Raw genomic sequence first — 20713 nt, 5'->3', positions numbered from 1 at the left:
AGGTGGATCACTTGAGGTCAGGAGTTCGAGACCAGCCTGACCAATATGGTGAAACCTGGTCTCTACTAAAAATACAAAAATTAGCTGGGCATGGTGGCGGGTGCTTGTAATCCCAGCTACTTGGGAGGCTGAAGCAGAAGAATTGCTTGAACCCGGGAGGCGGAGGTTGTAATGAGCCGAGATCGGGCCACTGTACCCCAGCCTGGGCGACAAAACGAGACTTCGTCTCAACAACAACAATAAAAAGTAGGTGAAATTACTTTCTCTTTTTTTTTTTTGAGATGGAGTCTCGATCTGTTGCCCAGGTGAAACCATGTTAGCCAGGACGGTCTCGATCTCCTGACCTCGTGATCTGCCTGCCTTGGCCTCCCAAAGTGCTGGGATTACAGGTGTGAGCCACCGCGCCTGGCCGGAAATTACTTTTAATAATATATTTTACCTATGTCCAAAATATTATTTTGACACGTAATCAGTATAAACATGGTTGAGACCGTTTGCATAATTTTTTTTCCCCACATGCTGTCTTTGAAATCAGGGGCATTTTACACTCACAACACATCTCGGTTCAGAGTGGCCACATTTCAAGTGATCCATAGCCCTAGTGGCGTGTCACTGCCACACTGGACCGCCCAGGTCAACATCACCCAAACGCAAAAAGTTTCCTAGTGAACATAATGAATAGAACACATAAAAGGGCGCTGGCCGCACCCCAGGACCCTGGGACTTTTTCACTTCCTTACTCGGAGCATTCTCCCCAGCCAGCCTGCCGACTCTTCTCTCCCTCTTCCCGCTTCTTCCGTTTTATTCCTCCCCAGCCCTTCCCTCCAGGAAGGACCCTGAGAATTCCAGATTCTCTCTCTCTCTCTCTCTCTCAGGCAAAGCAGAGTGCCTTTCCAGGCTGCCACCTCCCACCCCTACTTCACTTGCACCTTCCTCAGAAGGCAGGGATGGCTGCAAACAGAATCACTTTCCTCTTTTACCCCTTCAGGGATACCTCACACTGCCAGCTTGCTCAGTCCTTGCAGTTGGAGAGCAAGAATTCAGAGACTCTCGGTGGGGAGGGGGGGAAATCCCACGAGATGGAGTCTCGCTCTGTCGCCCAGGCTGGAGTGCAGTGATGCACTCTCGGCTCACTGCAACCTCTGCTTCCCGGGTTCAAGCGATTCTCCTGCCTCAGCCTCCCGAGTATCTGGGATTACAGGCATATACCACCACCCCCAGCTAATTTTTGTATTTTTAGTAGACATGGGATTTCACCATGTTGGCCAGGCTGGTCTTGAACTCCTAACCTTAAGTGATCCACCTGCTTCAGCCTTCCAAAGTGCTGGGATTACAGGTGTCAGCCATCATACCCAGCCAATGCCACTTTCTGAATCTACTTGGTTCCCGAGTTTTGGATAGCAAGTGGTGAGAATGTGACTAGCAAGAGAGACCAGCCCCATCTCTCAAAATGAACCTAAATCTGTCCCCACCTTGAGTTCAGAGAAAGCAGGATACCTGTATTTTTTTCCCCATACAAATGTCAGCCACATCACCAGCCTTTAATACGTAAAAATAGCTGAGACCTCATCCCGTGTCTTTTTATAGATATTTTTCATCTTTTTTTTTTTTTTTTTTTTATTGAGATACATACATAGATACAGTGAGGTACAGTGAGGCACAAAAAGCATGTAACTCATTATTTATACATTCATAGACAGCCATGTGACCAGGTCCAGACTCAGATATGGTGAATTTCCCAGCTTCTCATAAAGCTTCTCCTGCCCCTCCAGTCACCACAGAATATCACATAATTAGTTTTGCCTGATTTCGAACATCCTCTAAATGGAGTCAAACAGTGCATTTAAGACCTTTCTGTCTGGCTTATTTTCCTCAGTGTTATCACCAGATTGTTCCTTCATTGCTGAATATCATTGAGTATACAATTATATAAATGTACCATAATTCTTTCATTCTACTGCTGGTGGACATTCAGGTTATTGCCAGTATTTGGTCATTATGAACATTCCGTTTTTTTTTTTTTGAGACAGAGTCTCTCTCTGTCGCCCAGGCTGGAGTGCAGTGGCGCAATCTCGGCTCACTGCAAGCTCCGCCTCCCGGGTTTGAGCGATTCTTCTGCCTCAGCCTCCCCAGTAGCTGGGATTACAGGCGCCCACCACCACGCCCAGGTGATTTTTGTATTTTTAGTAGAGATGGGGTTTCACCATCTTGGCCAGGCTGGTCTTAAACTCTTGACCTCATGATCCACCTGTCTTGGCCTCCCAAAGTGCTGGGATTACAGGCGTGAGCCACCCTCCTCGGTCTATTCCTGTATCTTTTTAATTTACTTTGATGTTTATTATATATCAAGTCCCGTTCTAACTAAGTTCAAATTAGTTTGCAAAAAATTAATCAAATCAATGTTTTGATTCATAGTCCTGGAGACTAGGCATCCTCTTGGCTCCTTCAGAGGGCTGTGAGGTAAGGATCTGTCCAGGCCTCTCTCTCCTTGGCTCTTGACTCTTGATCCCTGTATCTCTTCCCATCATCTTCCCTCTGTGTGCGTCTCTGTGGCCAAAGTTCTTTTTTTTGTTTTGTTTTTTGAGATGGAGTCTTGCCCAGGCTGGAGTGCAGTGACATGATCTCAGCTCACTGCAACCTCCACCTCCCAGGTTCCAGTGATTCTCCTGCCTCAGCCTCCCTCCTGTAGCTGGGATTACAGGTGTGTGCCACCAAGCCCAGGTAATTTTTGTATTTTTAGTAGAGACAGAGTTTCACCATGTTGCTCAGGCTGGTCTCGAACTCCTGACCTCAGGTGATCTGCCTGCCACAGCCTCCCAAAGTGCTTGGATTACAGGCATGAGCCACCACGCCCGGCCCAAGTTCCCCTTTTTATAAGGACACTAGTCATACTGGACTAGAACCCAACCTAATGATCTCATTTTAACTGGATTCCCTCTGCAGAGGCCCTATCTACAAATAAGGTCGCATTCTGAAGTACTGGGGGCTAGGACTTCAATTTGTGAATTTGGGGGAGGGAACACAACTAAAACCCTAAGATCTCATAAAAATCTTAGGTGGGTATTATTGGAAACATGAGGAACAGCAAGCTTCCTGCATCTAAGTGGCAGAACTAGGACTTGAACCCTGACAGCCCAGTTCTACAGCCCAGTTTCTCACCACTAGGCTATATTGCCTCACATGTGCTCTGAGCAACCCAGAATCACGCCTTTTGTCCCCTCCCTGGAAGCTTCATGATTCACAAAGGACACCCCTGTGTTTCTCATTGTCACCTCTTGCTCTGATTTCCTGCTTCTGCTGAATTCTTTTTCCCCAGTATCCCTTGTTACTTTTTTTTTTTTTTCTAATTTTTAGTTCTATATTTATCAGAGTTCTCCATCCACATAGTTTGGAGAGTCAAATACAAGAATTTTAGTTTAGTTTAGTTTGGTTTTGGAGTCAAGGTCGCACTCTGTCACCCAGGCTGGAGTGCAGTGGCACAATCATAGCTCACTGCGGCCTCAAGCTCCTAGGCTCAAGCGATCCTCCCGCCTCAGCCTCTCAAGCAGCTGGGACTCCAGGTGTGCACCCCCACATCTGATTTATTTTATTTTATTTTATTTTATTTTATTTTATTGAGATGGAGTCTTGCTTTGTCACCCAGGCTGGAGTGCAGTGGTGCAATCTTGGCTCACTGCAACCTCTGCCTCCTGGGTTCAAGCGATTCTCCTGCCTCAGCCTCCTGAGTAGGTGGGATTACAGGAGCTGCCACCACGCCCAGCTAACTTTTGTATTTTCAGTAGACACAGGGTTTCGCCATGTTGGCCAGGCTGGTCTTGAACTCCTGACCTTAGGTAATCTGACCACCTCGGCCTCCCAAAGTGCTGGGAATACAGACACGAGCCACCAGGCCTGGCCTAATTTTAATTTTTAAATTTGTATCCGTGTGTGTGTGTGTGTGTGTGTGTGTAGAGACGAGGTTCTCACTATGTTGCTTAGGCTGGTCTTGAACTCCTGGGCTCAAGTGATCCTCCTGCCTCAGCCTCCCAAAGCGCCAGGATTACAGGCACGAGCCACCGTGCCTGGCAAAAATTTTCTCTTTAAGGAAAAAAATGGCACCCTCCATTTCTCTCACCCCAAAAGAATCTACCTTTACTTCGTTTATTGTGTCATTTTGCGATTTATCTCCCTATCTCTAAATACCATGTTTGTATGACTACCTCTTGATTTTTCAATTTTAGGCATTTTCCATCCGCTTCTCACTATGGAAGACATACTCATACTCTTATTTAAATCAATTCAGCCTCCCACATTGTGACTCTGACTAGATGAATATTCAGTGTTTACATGTTATGACTATGTAAATGCTCTCACAGCTGCCACAGTAGTAAACCATGATTACTTTCCTCTCCTACACAATTCTTTGTTTTTCTTTCTTCTTTTTTTTCTTGAGACAGGGTCTCACTATGTCGCCCAGGCTGGAGTGCAGTGGCATGATCTCGGCTCACTGCAATCTCCGCCTTCCAGGTTCAAGTGATTCTCCTGCCTCAGCCTCCCGATTAGCTGGGACTACAGGCGTGTGCCACTGCACCCAGCTAATTTTGGTATTTTTAGTAGAGGTGGGGTTTCACCATGCTGACCAGGCTGGTCTCAAACTCCTGACCTCAAGTGATCGGCCTGCCTTGCCTCCCAAAGTGCTGGGATTACAGGGCGTGAGCCACATCTGCCCAGCCGAGATGGGGTTTCACCATGTTGGCCAGGCTGGTCTCAAACTCCTGAGCTCAAGGGATCTGCTCACCTCAGGCTCCCAATGTTGAGACGACAGGTGTGAGCCACCATGCCTGGTCTATTTTTCTTTTTCTTTCTTTTTTTTTTTTTTTGAGACGGAGTCTCGCTCTGTCTCCCAGGCTGTAGCACAGTGGCGCCATCTCCGCTCACTGCAAGCTCCGCCTCCCGGGCTCAGGCCATTCTCTTGCCTCAGCCTCCAGAGCAGCTGGGACTACAGGCGCCCACCACCACGCCCGGAGAATTTTTTGTATTTTTAGTGGAGACGGGGGTTTCACCGTGTTAGCCAGGATGGTCTCGATCTCCTGACCTCGTGATCCGCCTGTCTCGGCCTCCCAAAATGCTGGGATTACAGGCGTGAGCCACCGTGCCCGGCTGCCTGGTCTATTTTTCTTGAGTTAGTAACTGTCTTTTTGTCTTTTTTCGTTTTCTTTCTTTTTTCAGTTGCTTCATGGCTGAGTTTTCTTTGTGGTTAACTAATTCAAACCCAAATTATTTGTTAACTGTCTAAATCTCTTCTTAATATGTTCAGAAGTATCTTAATATACTTAATATGTTAGAAGTATCAGACACTCTGTTAATTTCTTTTTTTTTTTTTTGAGACAGGGTCTCACTCTGTCACTCAGGCTGGAGCACAGTGGCACGATCTCGGCTCACTGCAGCCTCTGCCTCCTGGGTTCAAGCAATTCTCATGCCTCAGCCTCCCAAATAACTGGGATTACAGTCGTGCAGCACCACGCCCAGCTAATTTTTGTATTTTTTGTAGAGTGGGGTTTTGCCATATTGAACAGGTTGGTCTCAAATTCCTGGCCTCAAGTGATCTGCCTACCTCGGCCTCCCAAGTGCTGGGATTACAGGTGTCAGTCACTGTGCCTAGCCTTGTCAATTTCATCTTATTGAAGAAGTTGCTTTCCTGACCTTATGGCCGGCCTGCTCCAGCCTGGGGCACAGCCCCCATCTTGGGATCACATTTCACCTTCATCCCTTCATCTCTGGTTTGGATCCTGTTGTAGCACAAATCCTAACTCTTTCTGGGTTCTTTTGAGCTTCCTGACAGAGGCATATAGCAGGTATATTTTTGGAGACATCGCAAATCTGAAAAGTCTTTTTTCTGTCCTTGTACTTGATGGACAGTCTGGCTGGGTATAGAATTCTGGATTAGAGCTCATTTTCCTTCAGAATTTGGAAGCGTCACTCTATTGTTTTCTAATATCCAGTGCCACTATAGAGAAATCCAAGGGCATTCTTATTCCTATGCCTTTGTATGTAACTTGTTGTTTGTTTTCCTTGTCCTTGGTGGACTGACATTTATCAGTGACATGCCTTGATCTGTTTTTTTTTTTTTTTTTTTGAGACGGAGTTTCACTCTTGTTGCCAAGGCTGGAGGGCAATGGCACGATCTTGGCTCACTGCAACCTCTGCCTCCCAGGTACAAGCAATTCTCCTGTCTCAGCCTCCCAAGTAGCTCCGATTACAGGCATGTGGCACCATGCCCAGCTAATTTCTTTGTATTTAGTAGAGACAGGGTTTCACCATGTTAGTCAGGCTGGTTGCAAACTTCTGACCTCAGGTGATCCACCCAACCCAGTCTCCCAAAGTGCTGGGATTATAGGTGTGTGCCACTGTACCTGGCCTGTTTTCCTTTCTTTTCTCTTTCTGTCTTTCTTTTCTTTCTTTCTTCATTTCTTTCTTTCTTTCTTTTCTTTTTTTTTTTTTGAGACAGGTTCTCACTATGTTTTCCTGGCTGGTCTTGAACTCCTGGGCTCAAGTGATCCTCCTGCCTTGGCTTCCCAAAATGCTGGGATTACAGGCGTGAGCTGCTGCACGTGGCCATTGATCTGTTTTCATTGCTGGGTCTTTCTTTTTTTTTTTTTTTTTTTGAGACGGAGTCTCGCGCTGTGTCACCCAGGCTGGAGTGCAGTGGCGCGATCTCGGCTCACTGCAAGCTCCGCCTCCCAGGTTCAGGCCATTCTCCTGCCTCAGCCTCCGAGTAGCTGGGACTACAGGCGCCCGCCACCACGCCCGGCTAGTTTTTTGTATTTTTAGTAGAGACGGGGTTTCACCATGTTAGCCAGGATGGTCTCGATCTCCTGACCTCGTGATCCGCCCGCCTCGGCCTCCCAAAGTGCTGGGATTACAGGCTTGAGCCACCGCGCCCGGCCCATTGCTGGGTCTTTCAATCGTATCCTCATGTCATTTGTTCTGAGAAAATTTCTTGAATTTTCTTAAATTCTTTTATGTACAATATCTCCCTCTCCTTCATTTCTCTGTTTGTTTATTTAGTTATTTATCTATTTATGTTTAGAGACAGGGTCTCACTCTGGAGTGCAGTGAGGCAATCATAGCTCATGGCAGCCTTGGGGTCAGCCTGCTGGTCAGGCTGGTCTTGAACTCCTGACCTCAAATGATCCACCACCTTGGCCTCCCAAAGTGCTGGGATTACAGGTGTGAGCCACCACGCCTAATTAAAGGCCAGGCACAGTGGCTCACACCTGTAATCCCAGCACTTTGGGAGGACGAAGAGGGTGAATTGCCTGAGGTCAGGAGTTCGAGACCAGCCTGACCAACATGGTGAAACCCCATCACTACTAAAAATACAAAAATTAGTCGGGTGTGGTGGCAGGCGCCTGTAATCCCAGCTACTCAGGAGACTGAGGCATAATCGCTTGAACCTGGGAGGTGGAGGTTGCAGTGAGCTGAGACCAGGACATTGCACTCCAGCCTGGGCAACGAGAGCAAAACTCTATCTCAAAAATAAAAAATAAAACATAAATAAATAAATAAAATTTAAATCCAAATAGCCATATGTGGCAAGCTAGTGGTTGCCATAGAGGACAGCACTAGAAAATTCCATCTTTACAGTGAGGCACAAGGGAGAGGCAGCTCCCAGGGCTCTGGCCAGCTCGGCGGCCAAACGTGGGCTCACCCTACCGCTGCGGTCAAGCAACGCCGCAGGGGGAGAAAGGAAATGCACGTCCTAAAAGGAAATAGAGAAACACAGCTTCTCCTCCCAGCCAGTTCTTGGTGCCCATTCCATGAGAGATGTCCAATTTCTCACTCACTCAAGAGGGGCAAAAAAGGAAATATCGAGGCCCCTTGCCCTAATGTAACCATTATTTTTTATTTCTTTTGGATCAATTAAAATATGGATGAATTCACACTCACACATTCCAAACTAACAGTACACACTGTTCTCATCTTGCCTCTTTCCATGGAGAAAGCCCTTTTGGCATCTTTTCTGTGTTAATGGAATCCTACTTCTCAGCTCCAGTGTCTGGGCCATGGAAGGCCTCCGTTGGACCAGTCTGAATTTACTCATTTGGCCACTTCTTTTCTTTTCTTTTGAGATGCCATCTCACTCTGTCACCCAGGCTGGAGTGCAGTGGTGTGATCTCAGCTCACTGCAACCTCCACCTCCCGGGTTCAAGCGGTTCTCCTACCTCAGCCTCCCAAGTAGCTGGAACTACAGGCGCACGCAACCACACCCAGCTAGTTTTTAAATTTTTAATAGAGATTGGGTTTCACCATGTTGGCCAGTCTGGTCTTGAACTTCTGACCTCAGGTGATCCGCCCACCTCAGCCTCCCAAAGTGTTCTTGGGATTACAGGCGTGAGCCACCATGCCCAGCCCACTTCTTTTCTTTTGAACTTCTTTTTTAAAAAAATTTTAATTGTATTTTTTTTGTACAGATGGTCTCACTATGTTGCCCAGGATGGTCTGAAACTCCTGGCCTCAAGCAATCCTCCCACCTTGGCCTCCCAAAGTGATGGGATGACAGGTTTGAGTGACCACACTAGACCTGAACTTCTTTTGTTAAATTTATTCCTAAATATTTTATTTTATTTTTATTTCTATTTTTTTGCCGGTCTCAAACTCCTGAACTCAAGGGATCTGCTGGCCTCGGCCTCCCAAAGTGCTGGGATTATAGGCATATGAGCCACCACAACCGGCCTAGATTCTTTTAATTTCATTTTAATTGTTCATTGCTAGTATACAGGAATATAATTTATTTTGTGTATATATATATTTTTGAGATGGAGTCTTGCTCTGTCGCCCAGGCTGGAGTGCAGCGGCTGGATCTCAGCTCACTGCAAGCTTCGCCTCCCGGGTTCACGCCATTCTCCTGCCTCAGCCTCCCAAGTAGCTGGGACTACAGGTGCCCGCCACCTCGCCTGGCTAGTTTTTTGTATTTTTTAGTAGAGACAGGGTTTCACCGTGTTAGCCAGGATGGTCTCGATCTCCTGACCTCATGATCCGCCCGTCTCGGCCTCCCAAAGTGCTGGGATTACAGGCTTGAGCCACCACGTCCGGCCCCTTGTTGAACTTCTATTAGCCGTAATAATTTTTATTATGGATCTTTTGGGATTTTCTGTATACAATTCTATTAATTTGCTAGGGCAGCCATAACAAAATACCATAGACTGAGTGGCTTCCACAGCAGAAATGTGTCGCCCCGCTATTGTAGAGGCTAGGTCAAAATCGAGGTGTCAGCAGCGATGGCTCCTTTTGAGGGCTGTGGGAGGACCTGTTCCAGACCTTCCTCCTCGGCTTGTAAAAAGCTGCCTTCTTCCTCTGTCTCTTCACCTTGTCTTCCCTTTCAGTGTCCATTCAGCCACCTCTTTTTTTGTTTTGTTTTGGAGACGGAGTCTAGCTCTGTTGCCCAGGCACCATCTCAGCTCACTGCAAACTCCTCCTCCCAGGTTTAAACAGTTCTCCTGCCTCAGCCTCCCGAGTAACTGAGATTACAGGCACGTGCCACCGCACCCGGTAATTTTTGTATTTTTAGTAGAGACGGGGTTTTGCCATGTTGGCCATGCTGGTCATGAACTTCTGACCTCAGGTGATCCATCCTAGGTTCAGCAATTCTCCTGCCTCAGCCTCCCGAGTAGCTGAGATGATAGGCACCCACCACCACACCGGGCTAATTTTTGTATTTTTAGTAGACATAGGGTTTTGCCATGTTGGCCAAGCTGGTCATGAACTCCTGACCTCAGGAGATTCGCCCCCGGTGGCCTCCCAAAGTGCTGGGATTAGAAGCGTAAGCCACCACGCCCAGCTGTTCAGCCATTTCTTATTAAGCACCTAGTGTGTGCTAGGCACTGTTCCAGATCCTGTGGATACACTGGTGAATCAGACGGGCAAAGTCCCTGCCTCATAGAACTGAAATTCCAGTGAAGGGAGACACACAATGCACGGAATAAATGAGAACATTCTATAGTGCACTCCAAGGGGATACATGCTATGGGTAAAAATAGGGCAGGGTGAATGCATTTGGGAAACTGGGGCGGGCGGCTGGAGGTTGCAGTATCAAATAGGATGCTCAGGAAGGTGTCTTTGGAGCAAACACCTGATGGACGTTGTAACTGCCCAGTGGGTTCACCTTGCCTGCTGCCTAGACAGAGGCGATTTATCAAGACAGGGGGGACTGCAATAGAGAAAGAGTAATTCACGCAGAGCCGGCTGTGCGGGAGACTCCATTTTATTATTACTCAAATCAGTCTCCCTGAGCATTTGGGGATCAGAGTTTTGAAAAGATCATTTGGTGGGCAGGGGCTTGGGAAGTGGGGAGTGCCGATTGGTTAGTTTGGAGATGGAATCACAGGGCATCAAAGTGAGGTTTTCTTGCTGTTTTCTGTTGCTGGGTGGGACGGTAGAACTGGTTGAACCAGATTACCAGTCTGATCAAGTGTAGGGTCTGTAGAATATCTCAAGCACTCATCTTAGGTTTTACAATAGTGATGTTATCCCCAGGAGCAATCTGGGGAACCAGAGGATGCATGACCCCTAAATGTAATGTCTAATCTTGTAGCTAATTTGTTACTCCTGCAAAGATAGACTGGTCCTCAGGCAAGAAGGGGTCTTTTCAGGAAAGGGCTATCACCGATTTTGTTTCGGAGTCAACCCATGAACGAAATTCCTTCCCAAAGTTAGTTCGGCCTATGCCCAGGAATAAGCACGGACAGCTTAAGGGTTAGAAGCAAGATGGAGTTGGTTAGGTCTGATTTCTTTCACTGTCATTCATAATTTTGCAAAGGCAGTTTCAAGGTAAGACAGTGAGTCAGGCAGCTACCTGGGAGAAGGATGTTCCAGCAGGCAGAACAGTCAGTGCAAAGGCCCTGGGGCGGGAGCAAGCTGGAGAGGTCCAAGTGCATCTCCCAGGCCAGAGTGAGGGGGGCTTGGGAGATGAGGGCAGACGGGTAAGGAGGGATAGGGGGTGTCAGGTGCCACAGGGCCTCGAAACTCAAGGTGATCCAAGTCACTCTGAGTGACGAGGGGAGCCAACGGAGGGTGGTGAGCTGAAAAGGGACAGCGCTGACTCAAATGTTAAGATCCCTCTGATGACAGAGTAAGAACAAACAAGAAAGAAAGGACGGATGCAGGGAATTTTAATTTTTCCCAAACCTACACCCAAACAAAAGCTGTAGGAAATGGCTGAGGTCTTTTAGTTTTGTTTTTGAGACAGGGTCTCCCTCTGTCACCCAGGTTGGAATGCATGGCACAATCATAGCTCACTGTAACCTCAACCTCCTGCCCTCAAGCAATCCTCCCACCTCAGCCTCCCAAGTAGTTGAGACGACAGGCGTGTACCACCAAACCTGGCTAATGTTTAAAGTTTTTGTAGAGACAGGGTCTCCCTTTGTTGTCCAAGCTGGTCTTGAACTCCTGGACTCAAGCAGTCCTCCTGCCTCAGCCTCCCAAAGTGCTGGGATGACAGGCATGAGCCAGGGCCCCTGGAATGGCTGAGTTTAAATAGATATTTAGGGACCATGAGGGCGTGGTGGGGTGGATGTGAGAGGGGAGGGAGACAGTATATCCCAGAACAACTGAGCAAACAATTGAAAGTAAATGCTGTTAGAGCTCCTCTTTCTGAAATCTCTCAAATATTTCCACCACTGGGAACCTTGACTTTTAGCTTTCTCCAAAATTCAACTGGAGTCTCTCCTTCCACTCCCCATTGTCCTCTAAGGACCCCGGAGACACTCCTTCCATCTTATCCCAGTCCCAGCCCCTCCATCCCTCCCCTTCAACCTAACTCTAGAAACTTCACGTGTTCTTTCTGCTTAAACATCAATAGCAATTCACCTTTCACCCCCAAGGGCATCTTCCTAAACAAAGAGAAACATAGGGAAAAATTACAGTTTGCCTACAAGGCAGAAGTGCCTGCAGGCAGTGGCTGTATTTTTCTCACCTATACTTATGTTTCCAGATGTCATCTGGGAACTCCCTGTTAGGATCTATATAAAATTAATTCAAGGCCGGGCGCGGTGGCTCAAGCCTGTAATCCCAGCACTTTGGGAGGCCGAGATGGGCGGATCACGAGGTCAGGAGATCGAGACCATCCTGGCTAACACGGTGAAACCCCGTCTCTACTAAGAAATACAAAAAATAGCCGGGCGAGGTGGCAGCGCCTGTAGTCCCAGCTACTCGGGAGGCTGAGGCCGGAGAATGGCGTGAACCCGGGAGGCGGAGCTTTTGCGAGACTCCGTCTCAAAAAAAAAAAAAAAAAAATATTAATTCAAACCCCATTCTACAACAGTGGGATGATGAATGTCCTCCCCAGGTTTCTGCTAATTCTCCAGAGCTTCACATTCTCCACCCCCGAGTCTTTGCTTCAGCTAGAGAGACATTCAGTTTGGGGAATCCACTTCCTGTCTGTTTCCCCACTTAGCACGTATGGACTAATTCAGTCCTTTTCCCTGATTTCTATGCAACCAACCACACACACACATGGCATTTATATGTGAGCCTGTGAGTGTGTGGACAGGACTTTTCTGAAGGTTTGGGGACACAGGAGGACTTAAATCAACAGACGGGCTCACCACTCAAAACTGGAGGTTAAGTATTCCCTGGAAGATCCTTTGGCTTCTCTTCAACTCAGCATCCAGCCATGCTTTTTTTTTTTTTTTTTTCTTTTTTTTTTTGAGACGGAGTCTTGCCCTGTCGCCCAGGCTGCAGTGCAATGGCTTGATCTTGGCTTACTGCAACCTCTGCTACCCGGGTTCCAGCAATTCTCCTGCCTCACCCTCCGGAGTAGCTGGGATTACAGGCGTGCACCACCACGCCCAGCGAATTTTTGTGTTTTTAGTAGAGATGGGGTTTCAGCATGGCCAGGCTGGTCATGAACTCCTGGCCTTGTGATCCACCTGTCTCGGCCTCCTAAAGTGCTGGGATTACAGGCATGAGCCACCGCCCTTGGCCCTAGCTTGTCTTATCTGTCTTTATCTTTATCTATTGTCTTTATCTATCTATCTTGGCTTCCCAGAACTGTGCTGTACAATACTTACTTCCATTTAAATTAATGAAATTACATAAAATGTGGCCAGGAGCTAAGGCTCACGCCTGTAATCCCAACACTTTGGGAGACCGAAGTGGGCAGATCACCTGAGGTCAGGAGTTCAAGATCAGCCTGGGCAACATGGCAAAACCCTGTCTCTACTCAAAGTACAAAAATTAGCCGGGCATGGTGGTGCACACCTGTAATCCCAGCTGCTTGGGAGGCTGAGGCAGGAGAATCACTTGAGCCCGGGAGGCAGAAGTTGCAGTGAGCCAAGATTGTACCACTGCACTCCAGCTGGGTGACAGAGCAAGACTCTGTCTCAAAAAAAAAAAAAAAAAAAAAAAAAATTCACCCCTTTGTCACACTGGTCACATTTCAGGTGCTAGAGAGCCATATGTGGCTCTTGGCTGTCATGCTGGACAGCGAAGAGGGAACATTCCATCATCAGAGCACGTTCTTTTGGATAATGCTGGACTCAGGAAGGAGAGGTACCTCCCTCTAAGAACTAGTCTAATGTCTGCAGTTAAGATGACCAAAATTTTACCCCACAACAAATATAATTAAGTAAATAAATATGAAATTATATATATATATTTTTTCTTTTAGACAGGGTCTCACTCTGTCACCTAGGCTGGAGTACAGTGGTGCAATCTCAGCTCACTGCAACTTCTGCCTCGGTTCAAGCAATTATTCTGCCTCAGCCTCCTGGGTGCAGGGGACTACAGGCTCGGCCACTGCACCTGGCCTAATTTTGTTTTTGAGCTTTTTTATTTTTTTTTTTTTTTTGAGACGGAGTCACTCTGTCACCCAGGCTGATGCAGTGGCCGATCTCTGCTCACTGCAAGCCTCCGGCCTCCGGTTTACACCATTCTGCCTCAGCCTCCTGGAGTAGCTGACTACAGGCACCCCGGCCACCTCACCTCGCTAGTTTTTGTATTTTTTTAGTAGAGACGGGAGCCACCGAGTTAGCCAGATGGTCTCGACCTCCTGACCTCAAGGATCCGCTTCCATCTCGCCTCCCAAAGTGCTTTGGATTACAGGTTTGAGCCACCGCCTAATTTTTGTATTTTTAATAGAGATGGGGTTTCATGTTGGCCAGGCTGGTGTGGAACTCCTGACTCCTATATGACCTGCCTCGCCTCCCAGCTGGGATTACAGGTGTGAGTCACTGCACCCGGCCAATATGAACTCATATTTTATATAGGATTCTGGGAGTAATTTTTTTGTTCATTTTTTTGTTTTTAGAGAAAGGGTATCCCTCTGTCACCCAGGCTGGGGTGCAGTGGTGTCATCATAGCTCACTGCAGCTTCAGACTCCTGGGCTCAAGGGATCCTCCTGCCTCAGCCTCCTGAGTAACTGGGAATATAGGTGCATCACCACACCTGGCTAATTTTTTTTTTTTTTTTGAGATGGAGTCTCGCTCTGTTGCCCAGGCTGGAGTGTAGTGGTTCGATCTTGGCTCACTGCAAGCTCCGCCTCCTGGGTTCACACCATTCTCATGCCTCAGCCTCCCAAATAGCTGGGACTACAGGTGCCCGCCACCGTGCCCGGCTAGTTTTTTTTGTATTTTTAGTAGAGACAGGGTTTCATCGTGTTAGCCAGGATGGTCTCGATCTCCTGACCTCATGATCCGCCCACCTCGGCCTCCCAAAGTGCTGGGATGACAGGCGTGAGCCACCGCACCCGGCCTAATTTTTTTTTTATAGAGGCAGGGTATCACTATGTGGCCCAAGTGTTGGGATTACAGGCATGAACCACCACACCCAGCCTAACTTTTTAAAAAATACACCCCATAGGTTGGGTGTGCAAGCTCACGCCTGTAATCCCAGCATTTTGGGAGGCTGAGGCAGGAGGATTGCTTGAGCCCCAGAGTTTGAGACACTAGCCTGGGAAACAGAGTGAGACCCCATCTCTAAAAACAAAAGAAAAATATACATATACATATTTTAAAAATATATAAAATATACCCCATACATCCTCACCTGTCAGATCATAAGCATTTATCTGACACCACAGAAGAGTTACACAGTATTCCTCTGTGTGGATTCATTTATTCATTCACTCATTTATTCTGCAAGTATCTATCAACGCCATCCTATGTGCCAGGAACTATGCCCCAGTCACAGATGAGAATGAGACCAACTGGGACCCTGGGGGTCTTGCAGTCTCATGGGGAAGGTTGAGATGAATCAAACCACCACAGAAATAAATGTAAAATGACAGCAGTTGTAAATGAGAGTGATAGCAGCATGTGCCATAACAAATGCATCCATGAGAACTAACTCCACAGCCCTGCGCCTCTTCCCGCCAAGTCTTAGAAATCAGGGCCTAGGTTGGGCACGGTGGCTCATGCCTGTAATCCCAGCACCTTGGGCGAAACCCACTTTGGGAGGCCAAGGTGGGCCGATAACCTGAGGTCGGGAATTCAAGACCAGCCTGACCAAAATGGAGAAACCCTGTCTCCACTAAAAATACAGAATTAGCTGGCCGTGGTGGTGCATGCCTGCAATCCCAGGTACTCTGGAGGCTGAGACAGGAGAATCGTTTGATCTGGGGAGGTGGAGATTGTGGTAAGCCCAGATGGCACTATTGCGCTCCAGCCTGGGCAGGGCCTAGGCCAGGTGTGGTGGCTCACGCCTGTAATCCCAGCATTTTGGGAGGCCGAGGCGGGTGTATCAACTGAGGTCAGGAGTTCAAGACCAGCCTGGCCAACATGGCCAAACCCTATCTCTACTAAAAATAGAAAAATAGCCATGTGTGGTGGTGCATGGCTATAATCCCAGCTACTTGGGTGGCTGAGGCAGGAGAATCGCTTGAACCTGGGAGGTGGAGGTTGCAGTGAGCCAAGATCACACTTCTGCATTCCAGCCTGGGGGACAAGAGCGAAACTCAGTCTCAAGAAAAAAAAGAAAGAAAGAAATCAGGGCCTAGTGGGAGAACCCAAGCAAGTTAAGGTATGTGTCTGGGTCTGTTTTCCCATCTGAAAATAATGGTTATCTCCCTACAGGCTCACACCTGTAGTCCCAGCACTTTGGGTGGCCAAGGCGGGAGGCTCACTTGAGCCCAGGAGTTAGAGCCCAGCCTGGGCAACATGGAGAAACCCTGTCTCTACAAAAAATACAAAAATTAGACAGATGTGGTGATGTGTGCCTGTAGTCCCAGCTACTCAGGAGGCTGAGGCAGGAGGATCAGTTGAACCCAAGAGGTCAAGGCTGCAGTGAGCTATGATGGTGCCACTGCATTTCAGCTTGGGCAACAAAGTGAGACCTTATCTCAGGAAACAAACAAAAAAAAAAGAGTTCTTAGACTAGATAGAACAATGTCTGGCACAATATAAGCAATCATTCACTCGCATTATTATTTTTTTCCTCATTTCTCCTTCTAAGCCTCGATCCTCCTCTTTGTTTTGAGATGGCATCTATCTCTGTCACCCAGGCTGGAGTGCAGTGGCTCGATCTTGGCTCACTGCAACCTCTGCCTCCCAGGTTCAAGTAATTCTCCTGCCTCAACCTCCTGAGTAGCTGGGATTACAGGTGCCCGCCACCACACCTGGCTAATTTTTGTATTTTCAGTAGAGATGGGGTTTCACCATGTTGGCCAGGCTGGTCTGGAACTCCTGAGTTCACAGGTGATCCACCTGCCTTGGCTTCCCAAAGTGCTGGGATTATAGCCATGAGCTACCATGGCTGGTCTCAATCCTCTTTTTTAAAATGCAAGAGTAAATGGACTCCTTTGGAGGACTACAGTGAGGACTAAAGGAGTAACTATTTCATTCTGTTCTGGCCGCCTGCCATGGCTCATGCCTGTAATCCCAGCACTTTGGGAGGCCGAGATGGGCGGATCATGAGGACAGGGGTTCAAGACCAGCCTGGCCAACATGATGAAACCCTGTCTCTACTAAAAATGCAAAAAGTAGCTGGGCATGGTAGTGGGCGCTTGTAATCCCAGCTACTTGGAGGCTGAGGCAGGAGAATCGGGTGAATCTGGGAGTTGGGGCTTGCAGTGAACCAAGATCATGCCACTGCACTCCAGCCTGGGCAACAGAGTGAGACTCTATCTCAAAAAAAAAAAAAAAAAAAAAAAGTCACAGCTAACACCTCCTTTGCCTGAGGTACTATCTAACCTTTGCCTATAGTCCCTGCTCCTGGGGAGGCTGAGATAGGAGGATCGCTTGAGCCCAGGATTTCTGGTCCAGTCTGGACAACCGAGCAAGACCCTGTCTCTTAAAAACATACTTTTGCAACAACTCTGAAGGGAGATATTGCTGCCACGCCGATTTTACTGATGTTGAAACTGAGGTACAGAGAAGTGTAATGATTGGCTCAAGAGCTCAGGGCCAGTTAGGATTTGGAGCAGTTGGAGGTTAGAGGTGAGGAGGTTCCAGGCCTGGCAGCGAGGCATCTAGGTGGGACTGACCCTGCCCTCCATTCCCCCTCCCTCCAGGAAGCTGGATGCCTTCATCTACGACGCTGCGGTGCTCAACTACATGGCCCGCAAGGATGAGGGCTGCAAGCTTGTCACCATCGGCTCCGGCAAGGTCTTCGCCACGACAGGCTATGGCATCGCCCTGCACAAGGGCTCCCGCTGGAAGCGGCCCATCGACCTGGCGCTGCTGCAGTTCCTGGGGGATGGTGCGGCTGCGCGCAGGGATTTCCACAGCGGAGAGGGGGAGGGCGAGGCCCCTGGGTTCTGGGGAAGAAAGGGACAAAGGCCCGGACACCAGGGTCTGAGGGAGGAAGGGGCTGAGGGCCTACACTCCCACATCACAGACGAGGGTCCTCAGAGGGTACTCATAGCAGGTGACTTTTGACCGCCCCTCCCCAGATGAGATCGAGATGCTGGAGCGGCTGTGGCTCTCCGGGATCTGCCACAATGACAAAATCGAGGTGATGAGCAGCAAGCTGGACATCGACAACATGGCGGGCGTCTTCTACATGCTCCTGGTGGCCATGGGCCTGTCCCTGCTGGTCTTCGCCTGGGAGCACCTGGTGTACTGGCGCCTGCGGCATTGCCTGGGGCCCACCCACCGCATGGACTTCCTGCTGGCCTTCTCCAGGGTACGGGGCAGAGAGGGAGGCAAAGAAGGGGAGATGGCGGGGGCAGGGGACAAAGGTAAAGCCGGGCAGTGACTTGGAGATGTGGGTCGAGATGTGGATAGTGGGGAAGAGAGCGGGAGACGCAGGCTGGGAAATGGAGAGGAGGGAGGGACTGAGGGGAGGCAGGTAGGCCTCCTGGGCACCCCGCGCTGACCCCCATCCTGTCCCCGAACCCGCAGGGCATGTACAGCTGCTGCAGCGCCGAGGCCGCCCCGCCGCCCGCCAAGCCCCCGCCGCCGCCGCAGCCCCTGCCCAGCCCCGCGTACCCCGCGCCGCGGCCGGCGCCCGGGCCCGCACCTTTCGTGCCCCGCGAGCGCGCCGCAGTGGACCGCTGGCGCCGGACCAAGGGCGCGGGGCCGCCGGGGGGCGCGGGCCTGGCCGACGGCTTCCACCGCTACTACGGCCCCATCGAGCCGCAGGGCCTGGGCCTGGGCCTGGGCGAGGCGCGTGCGGCACCGCGGGGCGCAGCTGGGCGCCCGCTGTCCCCGCCGGCCGCTCAGCCCCCGCAGAAGCCGCCGCCCTCCTACTTCGCCATCGTACGCGACAAGGAGCCGGCCGAGCCCCCCGCCGGCGCCTTCCCCGGCTTCCCGTCGCCGCCCGCGCCCCCCGCCGCCGCGGCCACAGCCGTCGGGCCGCCACTCTGCCGCCTGGCCTTCGAGGACGAGAGCCCGCCGGCGCCCGCGCGGTGGCCGCGATCGGACCCCGAGAGCCAACCCCTGCTGGGGCCGGGCGCGGGCGGCGCGGGAGGCGCGGGAGGCGCGGGCGGAGGAGCCCCGGCCGCTCCACCCCCGTGCCGGGCTGCGCCGCCCCCCTGCCCTTACCTCGACCTCGAGCCGTCGCCGTCGGACTCGGAGGACTCGGAGAGCCTGGGCGGCGCGTCGCTGGGCGGCCTGGAGCCCTGGTGGTTCGCCGACTTCCCCTACCCGTACGCCGAGCGCCTCGGGCCGCCGCCCGGCCGCTACTGGTCGGTCGACAAGCTCGGGGGCTGGCGCGCCGGGAGCTGGGACTACCTGCCCCCGCGCAGCGGTCCGGCCGCCTGGCACTGTCGCCACTGCGCCAGCCTGGAGCTGCTGCCGCCGCCGCGCCATCTCAGCTGCTCGCACGATGGCCTGGACGGCGGCTGGTGGGCGCCGCCGCCTCCACCCTGGGCCGCCGGGCCTCCGCCCCGACGCCGTGCCCGCTGCGGGTGCCCGCGGTCACACCCGCACCGCCCGCGGGCCTCGCACCGCACACCCGCCGCTGCTGCGCCCCACCACCACCGGCACCGGCGCGCCGCTGGGGGCTGGGACCTCCCGCCGCCCGCGCCCACCTCGCGCTCGCTTGAGGACCTCAGCTCGTGCCCTCGCGCCGCCCCTGCGCGCAGGCTTACCGGGCCCTCCCGCCACGCTCGCAGGTGCCCTCACGCCGCGCACTGGGGGCCGCCGCTGCCCACAGCTTCCCACCGGAGACACCGGGGCGGGGACCTGGGCACCCGCAGGGGCTCTGCACACTTCTCCAGCCTCGAGTCCGAGGTATGACGCGGCCCCGGGGGCCCCACCGCCCCCTTGGTCAGCGCAGGCCACGGCCCGAGGGGGCGCCCGCAGTGGACAGGACCCGCGTGGGTTGGGAAGGAAAGCAGTGGAACTGGCTGGACCCCGCCTGGAGCAGCGTCCTGCGCCCCCTGGTTCTGGAGGAACCGCAAGCCGGAGAGGATTTGGTCCCCCCAATTATCACCCAGGCTGAGAGCGAGGGGGCGGGGGCCTTGGAGCCCACCGGACTTTTTTTTAAACCCGACAAGGGCTTTTTAACGTCACCAGATGGGGCGGGAGGTGGGGGGGTCACGCCACTCCCGCGTCCCACCTCCACGCCCGGGGCCGTGGCCCCCACATCACTGTGCAGCTCCCCGGCCCCAGCCACGCCTCCGGGGAAGCCCGTTTTTAACCTTTCATTCATTGGGACTCCAAACTGTGAGACGCGTTTGCCAAACTGTGACCCCAGACCTTGGCCCCGCCACACAGAAACCCCTGACCCAGACTGTGACATCCGACTCCTAAAATGGTCATCCGACTCCAGACTGTGACCCCTGACCCCAGACTGTGCCCCGACCAGACTGTGACCCTTGACATGAAACCGTGACACCCCCTCCTCCTCTTCCACCCTCGGTCGCTTTTCCCTACTCTGACCTAGGACACGTCCCCAACGGAAGCCCCGCCTTCCCTTGCATCGCGATGAACCCAACCTCCCTGAAGCCAAAACTTCCCACCCTGCCGCACCTCCCGACACCCCACTTGTCACCAACCACATCCTCTCCAAATCCAACCCTTATTTGCGACCCTTCAGTGATGACCCAGCAGTCCTCCAAAAAACCTCCTCTTCCCAGATCTCCAGCCGGGTCTGGGGCTGGGTTGCGGAGGGGAGGGTCTGGGAGTCCACACTTCTCCACCAACCTCCCTTCCCACTCTCTTATTCCACATTGCAGTGTTTGGAATAAACCATGTTTTTATGCCTCCTCAGTCCAAGCCTAAGCTCCGTGTCTGTTAGCCCCCCTCAACTTCTCTGGAGGAAACAGAAACACAAAAGTCCCACAGGGGAAGA

The 20713-nt window shown here is 51.2% G+C and overlaps 1 protein-coding gene across 1 annotated transcript in view; it reads left to right on the top strand.

The window, feature by feature from the left end:
• GRIN2D (glutamate ionotropic receptor NMDA type subunit 2D) overlaps positions 1 to 20631 on the top strand; it is a 51937-nt gene extending 31306 nt beyond the window's left edge. The window contains exons 10-12 of the mRNA XM_031659088.1: positions 17487 to 17674; positions 17868 to 18100; positions 18319 to 20631. Coding sequence (XP_031514948.1) covers positions 17487 to 17674; positions 17868 to 18100; positions 18319 to 19656 — 1759 coding nt within the window. The 3' untranslated portion in view covers positions 19657 to 20631. The remainder of the gene's footprint in view (positions 1 to 17486; positions 17675 to 17867; positions 18101 to 18318) is intronic.
• The last annotated feature ends 82 nt before the right edge of the window (positions 20632 to 20713 follow it).

Source organism: Papio anubis, chromosome 20 (genome assembly GCF_008728515.1).
Source record: "Papio anubis isolate 15944 chromosome 20, Panubis1.0, whole genome shotgun sequence".
NCBI classification, from domain to species: domain Eukaryota; kingdom Metazoa; phylum Chordata; class Mammalia; order Primates; family Cercopithecidae; genus Papio; species Papio anubis.
The sequence above is the reverse complement of the archived record's forward strand: the minus strand, read 5'-3'. Positions and strand labels throughout refer to the sequence as shown.